The sequence below is a fragment of the Lepeophtheirus salmonis genome, chromosome 4 (genome assembly GCF_016086655.4).
Source record: "Lepeophtheirus salmonis chromosome 4, UVic_Lsal_1.4, whole genome shotgun sequence".
In the NCBI taxonomy this organism is placed as follows: domain Eukaryota; kingdom Metazoa; phylum Arthropoda; class Copepoda; order Siphonostomatoida; family Caligidae; genus Lepeophtheirus; species Lepeophtheirus salmonis.
In genome coordinates, this window is record NC_052134.2 from 28,983,591 (window position 1) to 28,998,516 (window position 14,926).

The window sequence follows — 14,926 nt, forward strand, 5'->3', positions numbered from 1 at the left end:
AATGTTCTTCTATACCATTAAGGAGTTTGAATCATAAATAAATTTTTAATAAAATATTGAATAAAGCTAAGAAAAATGATTTTTTAAAGGCACGGGTTTTCAAACTATGGGCTGATGTCCAGGGGGAAGGATTACATAAACTATAAGTGGTCACTTTTGACATGAATACAAATGGGAGTAAATTTTTTCCATAGTTTTAATACCCCCGTTTTAGGGCATGAATCAAATTATTTGAACAGTCTTTATTTAAATCATATTTTTACTAAATACAAAATATGTGTAATATGAAGTATAAACTCAATAATTTCTATCCTAAATGACTTTAAGATAATTCACTCTTTTCGCTCATTCTTTATCCACTGAGTCTTTTAATTTAGATGGTGATACTAGATTTATGGAGTCTTGTTTATTGTCACTAATAATAACGGATTGACTTCTATCTACGGTATCAGAACCGTAGCTTATAGGCCCTATTAATGATAGTATTACTGGTAAAAAAACAAGTCCGTGGAATAAACCAAATGTAACAACTAGGAAAAAAACTTTGAAAAAAGTTATAAATACGTGGGAGGAGGACCCACAAAGAAGACAAAATGCTAAAAAGGTAGATATCCCTCCATTCATAACAGCGGGACCTATATTAGTTAATGCTTTTACAATTCTTTGGTCTCTAGATCCTTCCGCCTCAATCAAAAAGCGATGAGCAACATGAGTCGAATAGTCAACGCAAAGTCCGATTGATATAATAAGAAAATTACAACTCACTGTATCAATGGTAAGACCCCAAAAGTGCATGATTCCTGAGACGTCTAATACAGTCAACATGACAGCAAATAAGACTAAAAATGATGCTACAAAATTACTTATAACAATCCATGTCATTATGAAAACAGCAACAAAAGCAAATATTATGTTCTTGTATAGTTCATATCCAATTATCTCATCTGTTTCCCACATGGAGTAGCCTTGACTCAGGGGAAATATCCGCCCGCTGGATGTAAGATTTGCAGAATTGAGTATATCTTTTATACGATTCATGGCTGAGATCTTTATTTTTGAGTCGCTCTCCAGGACTTTGTAATTGAAGTTAAAGTACCAAATACTTTCATTAGAGTTGAAGAAACCAGTGGAGCTTTTACCACAGTCAAAGTCTGCAGTTCCATTCACTGTCAAAAAATTTCGTTTATACTGGAGTCCCATTGGGCTATGAAGGAACTGAGTGATTCGTTCGTATAATGTCCCTTCAGCTAATCCATGGGTATCAACATATTTGATATAATTGGTAGTCCAAGAATTAACGGAGTCAATGATGTCACTTTGGCTCTCAATTGCTCGAATAATTCTTTCAAGCTCCATGAGATCAACTGATAAATCGACTTCGTAAACATATACATTCACAAAAAATCCACCTTTATCAGAGAACCACTTTGTATTAGCTTCAAACCAATCAGACAAATAGGTATGGGGAGGAATGAACCAAATTGGATCAAACTTTTGTTCAATTAGGTAGTTACCATATGCTCCAAGGGATGTAAACCCCATTGTGATTAAGATGATCAAAAATTTTACAGGTTTAAATTTAAGATGAGATGCGTAGAATCTAAATATTTTTGACATGATTGATAAAGACTCTACTTCCATATCCTCCATGATTTCCTCCGTATTTTTCTTCACTTTTTTTACTTCAATACATGGACAACATCCATTTCGTCCCGATGATATCCTCTTTTCATCAAATACCATCCACGCAACAAAAAAAGTAACTTGAAAATAGTATATAGCGGCTATTCCAACAGCAGAAAATATACAGAAACTTCTTAAGGCGGGAAGCTCTGATGTACCACCTATTCCGAACGCAACTATATCAGTCAATGAAGTCACAGTTATTGCAACACCAGCGTGACGCATTGTATAACCAAATTTATCAACCGAGGAAGAGGCTTTTTCATAAGGATTCAAAGTATTCCAACATTGAATGATTATAAACATGTCATCTATTCCAATTCCTATAATTAATCATGATTAACATTAACTTTCTAAGGGAAGTGTGTTCAATATTTTATGTACCTAGAAGGAGAAAAGGTAAAATACTATGCATGGGTGACCAAAAAAACCCCATTGCAGAGCAAATTCCAATAGAAAAAACAATTCCAAAAACGACACTGATGATTCCAGCTATTGCTAGGTATACTCTCACTCCAACCCAGTCAAATTTTCCCAACATGAGGAGAACGTAGAAAAATACAATTGAGTATCCTATACCAAGTATCTTAACATCACCTGGGAATAATAATATCAATTTGTTAAACAACTCAATGAAAGGAAATTTACAAATATAGTTTTACCGAGTATGGTTGGGCCGGCAATATCAAAGAAGCTTCTTGATACATGAGGAGAAATCTTTAGACCTTCTGGTAGACCAGTATCATTGAGTAAAATATCTAACATTTCTTTCTCAAACTCCATGGTTTTTTTATCAACGATCACACCTTGCCCTTCAACTGGAGACTTCCTAGCCTCGGCAATATTCATTTTTAGAAACCAAAACATTCGTGTTGCTTTTGCTCCAACTATTTCTTTGGTTATCGGATCCCGTGTGATACCACCCAGCATGTGAGTAAAATTCTTTTTAATAAGAAAGATGCCAGACCTATTTTTATTATTTATAGTGTCCAAAATATCACTAAGTGATAAAGATTCCAGACGTTTCTCTGTGGATTCGTACTCCCCATTATCTCCCCAAAGTTCCAAAACACTTGATTCAAAACACGTTTCTTCCATACTATCAACAATGTTACAATAAGGCTCAGGATATGCTTCTACACTCAGTCTTTCAGGATAAGAAATATCATCTTTATCGAAACCAGAATTATCTTCTTCCTCCTCCATTTCATGCTCAAAGCTATCACTAAAAAAATTGCTTTCGTAATCACTCGTAAAAAAATCATCGGCAACTCTTCGTTTCCGTCTTTTTCCGAATATAAAACTCAAGAAATTTGGTGTTTTGACAACTGGCATTTTAGCACATTTTGTTCGAAGAGTATCTCCATAATTTGTTTTAATCTCTGATATTTTCTTTCTCATTTGAAACATGGCTTGAATTGCTGCAGGATCTAAGACATTATCTGCTTCAACGATTACATTAGCAAAACGAAAATCTGAAGGGAAATATTCATGCAGAAATTCATGATTTAACCGAGAGGGAGTTTTGTCAGAAGACCAGAGCTTTATTCGACGCTCTTCCTTTCTATAATATGGAAATCCAGCGAAGGAGGCAAGTAGGAACGCGAAACAAAGGCATATTACAAAGACTGGATGTTTTCCTATGAATCTTCCATGCCATTGGAAATAGGATTCTAATCCTCTCACAATACAATTTGTTTGACATTTCCATTTTGAGGTCTTGGAGCCGCCCTGCCTTGTAAGACATATAGGAATATAATTTTACAAAAGTCTTTTTCATGAAGTAAATATGATATATCTTTACCTTTCTACTACATCATGATGGTTTGCTGACGACGCAAGAAAAGGCTGTGATGTTCCTGTATTGGAATGATCCGTATTGGAATAAATACTATTGGGGCGAGGGATCATTCTGTAAAAACAATATTTGTAAAGTTGACTGTCTACTGGATATATGTACTACTGATATCCTTTTTTAAACGTTTTTTTATAATAACATGAATGACAATACATCGAATAGATCCTATGTAATATTCTTAATAGGGAAGTCTCACGGTATTACCCCTCCTCTTTAGCGCATGAAAAGACATCTTGAATACAAAGCTTCTAACATACTTCAATAGGAGTATGTAGTGTAATTTAATATTATTTTCAATTATAAAAAATAATAATATAAATTGAGCCCTAGTGAAAAAAAAATAAAATAAAAAAAACACACAAATTGACGGATTGTATCAAGATCAAAAAATTATAAACAAATTATATTAATATCATATTGTGAGCTCGAGTCGAATTCCACCTTACATACATATTAATATATTGAGCGTATTTTCTTCATGGATGATGTAGATAGGTTTGTGATGGGGTTTGGAGCTCACTTTATCATCAGTCAAGAAGATTCTGTTTTATCAAACACTGAGTTACTATTATTTATATATAATATTATGTTATGGAAGAATATTATAAAAGGAGAAAAAGGAATGGAAAGCCAAGTTTTCTACTTTTCTTCCTGATGATGTTGCTTGCTGTCTTTTTCTTACATAATAATCACTTTAGAATTACTTAGTACTGTACAGTCCTTCTCAGCTATGTATTATAAAGATTTTATATAATTCGTTTGATTCGTAATGTCATACTAAGGAATAAGTATCCTAACTTAAAAATGAATATAAATATCTACTGTGTAATAAAAATACACATACTCTCATTAGGTTTACATGATTCTCTTCTCTTCAATCATTTTACAAAATGTACTAGTGTATTCTATACAATGCGTACGCACTACCGGACGTTTTCGAAACCTTTTCATGTATTTTGATAGTAGGTGAGTAGTTCAGCATTGTTCAACTCTGCATGAAAAAACGCAGGTAAAAAAATATAATAGCAGTTTGGGCCTTTACCTCAAATATAAATATATAATTTATACTAATCCGAAAGAGAAAATATATGCAATAAAAACTTAACGTATGAGTTGATGAATGAAGCGGCTCCTGTGTCTTGTGGCACTTTTTTCTTATGATCTAACACGAATCCCATCTCTAATAATTAATATAGTTTAAATTCTTATAATGGAAAAAAGAGGACAAGGAGAAGGTGGGAGCGAGTCCAATTATTATTAAATAATGAACAAAAAAGAGGAAATAGCTCACGCAACAACCGTTTTTTCTTTTCTAATTTTTAAAGGTAGTTCTTTCATTACGTACATGTTAACTTTAATTATTTCTATGTACAGCTTTGGATTTGTGTGTATTTCCTTCTTCACAAAGGTTCTCCAACCTAATTTAATAAACCGTGATGATAACTATGCTACTTTTCTTCCAAACATTCTTCAAATTATCAGGCTGACAACGTTAATTTTTCCTTTTTTTTTTACATACCGGTGGATAATACTATTTTCATCTAGGCTAGAAAGCTTCCCTAATATAGTGGACTCTGCTGATTTCAGAAGCTCAAAGTAAAATGGTAAAATTAACACATGGTCACCAACCTTATGCCTGTGGTCACCCGGCCGCCCGTTGCCTTCTTTTTAATCGCCCGCTGGAATTGGTCTACAAATATGGTATGCTTTTGATTTCTTGATTCGTTTATATATATTTTTTGAGCCTTTTGGGAATCTGAAAGTAGCCCTCAGGGTTAAAAAGGTTGGTTAACCCTGATGTACAAGGACTTTTATTAGTGTAATTTACAATTTTTAACCTTATGAAATTCTATGAACGTAAGCTGAGGCGTCACAATGGGAGGACGTGGGAGTGTGACACAGGATTTTACTTGGCTTACTTAGACATGTACCAAAGATAAATATTCTGATGATAAAAAGTTTAATAAAGCAGTATTAAATATTAATTGTTTTAATAGGTATTACATTATTTGGTGTAATTTTGGATATGTTATAATCCGAAGGGAAAAAATTGAGCTCGATTTGGCATGATCTAAATGAGTTCATCTTTAATTATTTGACCCATCATGTTAATTTTATTCATAAGAGGATCTACTCAACTTATTTATAGTTGTTTCGGGGTAATTAATGCACAATGCTTTTAATTCAATAAGAAATGAACCTGTTTTAATATTTAAAAAAACAAAACATTTTTAGGGTTACCATGTTGATTTTCGTTTTCTTTTTTAACATGCTCAAAATGCTACTTTTTTTTGTATCTTTTTTTCAGAAAAAATCCTACAATTAAGCCCTCTCTCCGCCCCCATAAAAAAAAATAAATCTTCGGACGCCCCTGTTATTTTAATCTATGTTTAAAGATATTATAACAATTTACATACTATAATGTCTATTTAATAATAAGTAAAATATGAAGTATCCAAGACTAATTGATGTTAATTCATGTATGTACTGAATATGGGGCAGGGTTCCTTTTTACTTTAAAATCACAGATATGACTATAAACGTTTCTAACAACACAAGATGAAATTCATGAAACATACTTCACGACGTTACCTCGCTAATACAAAAATACCCTACTTATTTTGTTGTCAGCTGTCGATTCCTTCCTCTGACTGGATACGTCATGAATATTTCATTATTTATACGAAGTGATAAATTATGAATACTTACGCACCGTTTCCAAAAGGACAGGAATACAATTTTAGTTGATCCCTTGTCGTTTATATAATACATGTATTGGCCATTTTATTATTTATATGAAGAAATTTTGGCTATCTTATAGAAATAAAAATGTATAGTTACGCTTTTAATAAAATATCATAATACAGTATCTAATAAAATATAAGAATTCAATATTAAGAAATATAAATATGTAATTCATTTTAAAAATTGTAAAGCAATAATATGACAACACTATTCTGGGAGGACTTAAGAAATAAAAATCAATTGGTGTGATTGACTTATTTGGCTAACTACCAGATGATTTTGGGCCTTTTTTCTGTTTCTTTTTGGAAAAAAGGTCCTGTGATATAATAAAGGTAACGGCGTAACTTACACTATTCAGGGAGCACTATATACATGGGGAGTGCACTTCTTTTCGGAAGATACATAGGCTGACATAAACAATTTTATTTAGTATATCTACGTGGCGTTTGATTGGGTAACATATTATACGTAGGTATACTAAAGAGGATTGTTTTTGACAACCTAGGTATATTCTGAAAAGAAGTACACTCTCCATGTATATAGTGCTCCGTGCACTATTCCATGGACGTCTAGAGCACCTGGACAACCGACTGGATTACGCATACTCCAAGGGCTGGCTTGGAAGTTCATGAATATGTTATTTTTTAATAAAAATATATTAATACGATTTTTCAATACAGATTGTATAGCTTAAAAACTTTTAATATTTATTCAATTAATAAGAATGAAAGAATAAATAAGCTGCATGATATCACCAATATCATTTATATTAATTATTTCAAAAATAGATGCACACACTAGAAAAATTAATGCTAAAGTATTCCTCCTTTAATTTCCGTTATAAATATTTTTTAAACTGTGTACAGGGTCGAAGATGAGATGCACTTTTCTGTTGATGTTGTGTGGGTGAGTCATTGAAGTCTGGAGCTCGCCACCACAAAGCAAATGAATGTAGAACTTCCGGTTGACTGTGGTTATCAACTAATACGTCCATAACGATCAATCTGATTTGATAGAGTGTTGTCATAATTGGAGTATATTTGCTGTAGAGGAATTCAGCGTTTAATTTGGCAACCGGGATCAGTGTTAGCACATCCATCTAGTTTCCTCCAACGGATTTGATCATAAGTGTTAGGACCGTTTCAGTTATTATTGCTGCCCAATAACTTACCTATAACAAATTCGACTCTTTCTGCTGAGTAAACTTCATCGATTATAATATTGACATTACACTATGTACAGTTAAAGTGTTTGATCATTATTCCAGGATATTTAACTAGATGACGGTAGTCCAGTTTATACAGTAGCTGCAGTAGATAGATAACTACAATATATGGGATATGGAAGTGTAAGACAATTTGATTTGAAGATTTGGTCATTGAGGGGCGTACTAACATTTTTCCATAGAGAAGACACAGTGATAATCTTCTTCTGTTGTATTTCTTGAAGTAATCTCTTCTATGAAAAAAGACAATGTTGAAGAATTATTTTGCTCCAAGTCTGGGGATGAAAGTAGTTTGTTCAATAACCGCTCATGAGGATTTCATAAGTCTCTTCATTATTCAAGAAGTCTTTTGATCCTAAATACGCAGTCCTTAAAAATACATAGTCATTTGGTCCGTTTCAAACTTATACACGTATATTTACAAAATCGCGATAGATGAGGTTACCTGCCTTTAGTGAGGTAACATTGTGCTTAGAAACAAAGAAGAAAAAATCAATTAGTGAACAAAGGAAACATTTTTTCAATGAGTATAAGAACTCATTGAAAAAATGTTTCCTCTGTTCACATCAGAAAAATGTAACATCGAAGTGACTTGTAGACGATAGTTTTTATAGTTCAATTAAAAGATGGATCTACAATTCTTAAAATTTGTACATTCTCAAGAACTACACAAACAGATGGCGAATTTCAATCTATTTAACATTTACCCATTTTTTCTTGCACTTTGACGGTAAAAGTTAATCATGCCAGTTCACCGCCCAGCACTTCCAAAATGGCAACCACTATGTCCAAGGCTCACTAAAAAAATAAGGGAGCTTCGGTGGATATTAAAACTGAAGAAGTATTTAAAAATCGTTTCTCAATAAAGAATTTTGTGACAAACGAAGACTTTAAAGCATGATATGGAGTTGAAAAATGGTTTTTTGATTTTTACTGTTTCAATTTTGAGCCAAAATTGAAAAAATGGAAGGCTTGCTATTAATTGATTGCTTCAGTCTCTTCCTCTTAAAACTGAAGCATAACATGTCGTTTAAATTCTTGGAAACTATGTTTAACATTCATAGGATAACCGTTTCAATAATCTTTTCTACAATACTTGATAAAGTTTTTTTAATCGGGAGAAAATTAATTTTTTTTGGATACCTGCTGAGAAAATTCGGGCTATTATGCCAAAGCAGCTTAAAGAAAATTATCCAAATACTACCTTAATTATTGATGCTAGTGAAATCAAAATTCAAACTCTAATAAATTTAGACACTTCTGTTCTCACAAATTCAAACTACAAAGTGTTATTGTGGACGAGTCACCCACACTCATTTAACAATTCACTTAGATATTAATAAACTTTTTAATGGCAGGAGATGAAGTCATGGCAGATAAGGGGTTTCCCCTAATTCTACCTTACCTTACAAAAAGAGGTGCATTCTTGGTGATACCACCATTTAGATCGGGTTATAAGCAATTTTGTAGCCAAGAAAACAATATCTGCTATCTTGTGGCAAGTGTCTACATCCACGTAGAGAGAGCCATATCCCGTTTGAAAATTTTAAAGGGCTCAAGTCTGTCGATCACACTTTGGTACCAAAAATGGATGAAATTCTTTTATGCATTCGTCATTTTTGTAGTCATTTAAATGACTTAATCAATAAATATAACAACTCAATTGTTGTGTATCTACACCTTAAATACTTTATTTTAATGATATACAAGTAATTATACAATAGTAGGAAATGAGTAGACACAATGTGAGCTGCCTTGATATTATTAATATATTTCGGAACATATGAGGTTATATCACCAAACCTCACAGTGAATAATATCTTTTTTATACTAGTGCACTAAGGGTTATCACGGGAGCCCAAAATTGAGCTATCACGCATGTTGACCCCTCAAAAGTTGCGAATGGGGAGTAAAAATCCGTTTTACTACTATATAATCCCGGAGAAAAAAATTTATTCCCCCACCTTTTTGTTCAGAAAGGTTTCTGTATGAAGTAAAAAAAAAAGTATGAAATAAACTTTTTTTTTTCTTATTCAGAAAAAAACTTTATGTGCTTAAAGAAATGATATTGCACGATATGTAATTTTTTCCTAAAGTTAAATCCCATACTTCTACAACGAAATAAACGTTGTGCGCCACCGATTTAGTGCAAAAATAGACGAAAAAAATAAAAATTACTTTTGAGAAGGAGAAAATTCTGTCAATATCTTTTTTTTATTCTATATAAGTTAGTATACATATAATAATGTGGATAGCATAAATGCTAAATGTTTGTAAAGTAAATTTACTTTGTACATTTGGAACAAAGGAATCAAAATTTAACATTCTTTATTATTACCTCTTTGTATTGTGAAAAATAGACTTATTAACATGTTTCTTTTATACAACAACTTCAAATCGAACCATTTTTCAAGAGTACTTAATTATAAATGCGATGCAAGTGATTTTTCACAAAGTAGTATTCAAACAGAAACAACAATGGCTACAAGAAGTTTAACTCTGTATTTCCTTTTTGGTCAGCCCAATCAACTAAATCATGCAATTCTCCCGTCTATAAATCCCTTTTAATTGTAAAGCAAGACTTAAATCATACTTGTTCTGGTAAATGGTTTAAAAGAGAGGCTTATTTAACAACTGCTGATTTAGTTTTGTCAATATGGGAGGAATTCAGCATTCTTGCAATGAACAAATACTCTGTTGCTGGTAAAATTCAAAAAATAGACGAAAAAGTTAATAGGATTTCTGAAAATGGGTTGAAAATTGATAATCCTTTTGTCAAAAAGTTCATTCATGAATGTGAGGAAATGTTTGATATCGGTTCATGTCAATGCTATGATAATAAAATTCCAAGAGATGAAGGCAAATGTCAAAGAAAGGTCCCCCTTCAAGAGTACATATATTAATCAAAAAAATTGGGTGGAGATGCTTACACCTATTGATTGTGTTACTACCAGAAAGAATTTTGATACTGACAGCAGGAGAGAATGTCAAATTGAGCGTGAAAATAGCGAAGAGACATGGCTAATGGACCAAAATTCTTATAATCAGTCCTTTCCTTTTCCCTATGCCTGAAAATGCTGATGATAACTTTGACTTAGAAGAAGAATCTGTGAGGCAATTCAAAAAATCTGACCGTAATAAGGGGAGTTACCTTAGTCTTGCAATAATGGCGGACATATTTCGGTAGTCAGGTACAGCAGTTAAAAAAGTTAAAGACAGAAGTACAGGAAAATTCATGCAAAATTTTCGAAAGAAGAATCAATGAAAATCTAATGCATTGGTGTTGATGGCAAGATCGACCTTACCAAAATGGTTAAAAGTGTTGAATATCAAGAGACGCAATGGCAGCTTCCTACCCAAAAATATATTTTGCACAGAAAAAGAAGAGCATATAGTCATTATTAAAGGTACCCTAACATGAAACCATAATGACGATACATACTAAGAAAAACTCGCTAATCTTCTCCCTAATTCCCTTTTTTAATTCGTATTGAATATGTGTACGTTCTCCCTTTTTCCGTTTGTACAATAATTCGTTTTTTTGATTTTTTTTGTGCATTTTCGAATCGGCAAACCATACTTCAAAAAAAAACTTTGAAACACTGGCAATCTATCTTGTTTTATAAAAACAAATCAACTTACTTGCGAAAAATCAAACTTTGCATTAAGAGCCCTTAAATGTGGTCTGATCATAATGAGACATAACCTTAGGTATTTAACATAGAATTCTGAACAACTTTTATTTATAATTATAGTATGTATTTATGTCTATTTTTGAAATAAATACCCTGGATATTCGTATTTATTAGCGGGACGTACATCACACACACTCACACAAAAACACATAAATTATTTAAATTCTATGTTGGATATATCATAACATTTCCGTTCTTTTCTCAGAGATCCTTCATACATTATTTTTGGAATTCCTCGACAAAATTAACAGGCTAATGTCTTTCACTTTGAGCAAAGTTAACAAGGATAAATTTCCTATTTCTTAACCATGAACTTCCATTTTCATTTTTTATCAAATATCTCCTTCCCTTCTTATAATTGCCCCTTCATGAATCCATCTCTTTGATAGATGATATTGAAATATTACAGGCGTTCCATTCCGATGGGAGTCCAACAATCTCTTCGTTCTACATTCATTTTTCCATATTTGATGTTATTTATTATTTTGATTCTTTTTCTCCCCTTCCAAAATCCAATTTACAGTATCATTGGTAATATAGATTTCATATCATGATCAAAAACCATCATAGCAGGGCTCAATCCATTTTCTCTACGTGTGTTTCTCATCTCCAAAACTCCACGTTTGATCAATCACACTTTTAACCATAGTCTCTTAACTAAATATTTTAGTATTTTAACAACTGCTTCTGCAAGACAATTTGATATAGGATTATATTCTGATGAGCACCTTCACTCCAGCCTACAATCTTTAAAAAATTCTTGAAACTCTTGCAGTGCAAAATTAGTGCCTCCATCTGATTCCAATTGTTCAGGTACCCCATAATCCAGGGGTTCCCAAAGTGGGGTCGCAACCCCCGGGGTCGCGAGACACAGATGCGGGGTCGCGAAATGCATTCCAAAAAACAAATACAATTTTTTTTTTTGTATAACATATACATATGAGTTGATATTAGAGTTAAACCATGCAATTGTAGCCGAGCGTTTATTTGTTGTATTGAATAAGGCCTCAGCCTAAAGAAGACACAGGAGACATAGCAGCCGTTTAGTACAGCACATCCTTCCGGTAAAACCCCTCTTCAAAATAAGAGTCACTAAATAAAATAGCTTACACATTTCCCATCAGTTTTTTTCTTTTTTCTCCCCTTTTTTTCCTCCACAAAAAGAACATTTCCTTTTTTTATCTTATGACACAGGTTAGCGACAGTTACATTTACAGCAGCACCAGTCACACGGTAGCTGGCCAAAACTCTTTTGGAAAGCAGCTGAAAATTATTGACAGTCACAATGAAACGTTGGTTAATACCAACCAAATCGAGGAGGCCACAGGAACAGGACAGGCTAGCGGAGAAGGAGAGGCTACCTGAGCTTGAGAAGCTAGCGGAGAAGGAGAGGCCAGCGGAGCTTGAGATGGCAGCGGAGCTTGAGATGCCAGCAGAGGTAGAGATGCAAGCGGAGCAGGAGAGGTCAGCGGAGGTAGAGAGCAGACAAGCATCCCCGTCCTCAAGTGCGTCGATCTTCGGCAGAGGTGGAGACCTCCGTGGCAATATACATCACCAGTCTGAGCAGCACACCAAGGATCGAAAATATCGAGAGGAATTTATCCAGTATGGATTTACATGTGTCATTATCAACGAACGACAACATCCCCAATGTGTGATATGCACTGAGGTACTTGCACATGAGAGCCTCAAGCCGGCAAAAATGCTCCGACACTTGAAAACCAAGCATCCCTCACTCGCTGCTAAACCATCCGATTTTTTCCGCAGAAAGGAGCGAGAGGTAAGAGACCAAAAGCAAGTCCTTACCAGCCAAACAAGAATCCCAGCCAAAGCTCAAAGGGCCTCATATGAGGTGGCATATTTAATTGCACAGGCTAAATAGCCACACACAATTGGCGAAACCTTAATTAAACCTGCTGCTATAGCTATGAGTCGGGCCATGCATGGGGATAAATTAGCCCGTGAGCTGGAATCGGTGCCGCTGTCAAACGGGACTATTGCCCGGCGCATCACAGACATGGCCCAGGACATAATGTGCCAGCTGGTGGACAGAATAAAAGGAGGAAAATATGCTTTACAACTAGATGAATCGACAGATATATCCAACTCTGCCCAGCTGCTTGTTTTTGTCAGATACAGCTTTGACGGAAAACTAAATGAGGACATGCTGTTTTGCTCCCTGCTGGAGGGAACGTGCACAGGTGAGGACATTTTTGAAAAGCTTGACAGCAAACTAAAAGAAGAGGGACTATTTTGGGAAAATTGCATCGGTGTGTGTACGGACGGGGCTGGAGCGATGCTGGGGAAAAAGAAAGGACTGAAAGCGAGAGTATTACAAGTGGCGCCGCACATAAATTTCACACACTGCATGATTCACAGGGAATCGCTTGCCAGCAAAACGCTTGAACCAGACCTTAAACATGTTCTCGACACTGCGGTTAAAATGGTAAACTACATAAAAACACGTCCACTCAATGTTAGACTGTTTGCCTCTCTGTGTTACGAACTGGGATCAGAGCATGAGGGCCTGCTGTTCCATACCGAAGTCCGATGGCTCTCGCGGGGAAATGTGCTCAGCCGCCTGTATAAACTGCGGGACGAGGTGCGCCTTTTTCTGATGGAGCATGGATCCCAGCTCGCCGACCACCTCAATGACCCTGCATGGATAACAAGGCTGGCGTATTTGTCTTGCATATTTGAAAAATTAAATGGACTTAATCTGGCACTGCAAGGTGAAAACACTAACATCTTGTCAATGAATGACAAAATCTGCGCATTCAAGAGGAAACTCGAGCGCTGGTCAGGGCAAGTGAGAATGGGGAGTCTCGATATGTTTTCTGAGCTGGACGAATTCATCGAGGAAAATGCACTGAGTGTCAAAACTGTGCAGAAGTTCATCATAGCGCACCTTCAGTCTCTCCTGGAACACTTCAACAAGTATTTTCCAGAGGAAACTGCTCCAGAGAAATATGACTGGATAAGATCACCATTCACCGTTACGAGGGCTTATCATCTCACATCCGACCTGGAGGACGCATTGGTTGAACTGTCAAGTGACAGAACCTTACAGGCAGCATTTAACACCAAGACGCTGGCGGAGTTTTGGATTTCGGTCGAGAGGGAATACCCACAGCTATCCAAGGCCGCTATGCATCTCCTGATTCCATTTGGCTCTACTTACTTGTGCGAAAAAACGTTCTCAGCACTGACTTACATAAAAAATAAATACAGATCGCGGCTAAACGTGGAGGAGGATCTACGAGTGGCCGTCTCTAAAATAAAGCCCAGAATGGACTTGCTCTACTCCAAGAATATTGCCCACCCATCTCATTAGGTGTGTTTAAGAAATGTAAATAATAGGCTAAAATAAGTATCCCTAATAAGTAAAGTTTTTGCACATGCAGCAATAAGGTGTCTGTTGCACGTTATAAGCGCACAGATCCTGTGTTTTTCTCAGACAAGACTTACCTGCGCACTTGTTTATAATTGTATGTTCACTCAGCCCTGCTGTTTAAAGTTTCCCTGTATTCTGGTTGTATTTTATTTCTCAAATTACTATAAAATAATTTCATCTCTGTAAGGCTGTTGTTATTTTGTGTTGTATTAATGCCCGTTTTGCATAGGCCAGGGGTAAGCAACCTTTACTATCGAAAGAGCCGTTTTTCCCCCTCTTCCCCCAAATCAAATTTGCCTGGAGCCGCAAATCATATTTGATAACAC

General features: G+C 34.9%; 2 protein-coding genes across 3 annotated transcripts; one reads left to right on the forward strand and one right to left on the reverse strand.

The window, feature by feature from the left end:
- Positions 1 to 227: 227 nt before the first annotated feature.
- Positions 228 to 4,800, reverse strand: LOC121116705 (patched domain-containing protein 3). Of its 2 annotated transcripts, none has more exons than XM_040710997.2 (5): positions 4,648 to 4,800; positions 3,488 to 3,595; positions 2,346 to 3,418; positions 2,068 to 2,280; positions 228 to 2,006 (listed from the first exon to the last, which is right to left on the reverse strand). In XM_040710997.2, the coding sequence occupies exons 2-5, from the start codon at positions 3,592 to 3,594 to the stop codon at positions 346 to 348; spliced, it is 3,054 nt and encodes a 1,017-aa protein (XP_040566931.1). In that variant the 5' UTR covers position 3,595; positions 4,648 to 4,800; the 3' UTR covers positions 228 to 345. The 2 variants fall into 2 exon arrangements, with proteins under 2 accessions (XP_040566931.1, XP_040566929.1); XM_040710995.2 differs by lacking the exon at positions 4,648 to 4,800 and adding an exon at positions 3,992 to 4,197.
- Positions 4,801 to 14,021: 9,221 nt separating this feature from the next.
- Positions 14,022 to 14,540, forward strand: LOC139905251 (protein FAM200A-like). Its single transcript, XM_071888050.1, has one exon. The coding sequence runs from the start codon at positions 14,022 to 14,024 to the stop codon at positions 14,538 to 14,540; it is 519 nt and encodes a 172-aa protein (XP_071744151.1).
- The last annotated feature ends 386 nt before the right edge of the window (positions 14,541 to 14,926 follow it).

What these genes read in the sequence shown, in the direction of transcription:
- LOC139905251 (XM_071888050.1), top strand. Translation starts at nt 14,022, where the DNA reads ATGGGGAGTCTCGATATGTTTTCTGAGCTGGACGAATTCATCGAGGAA.
- LOC121116705 (XM_040710997.2), bottom strand. Translation starts at nt 3,594, where the DNA reads ATGATCCCTCGCCCCAATAGTATTTATTCCAATACGGATCATTCCAAT. An exon ending in CATCATGATGTAGTAGAAAG is followed by an intron (nt 3,419 to 3,487) that starts GTAAAGATATAT and finishes ATGTCTTACAAG; the next exon opens with GCAGGGCGGCTCCAAGACCT. An exon ending in TTTACCTTTTCTCCTTCTAG is followed by an intron (nt 2,007 to 2,067) that starts GTACATAAAATA and finishes GATTAATTATAG; the next exon opens with GAATTGGAATAGATGACATG.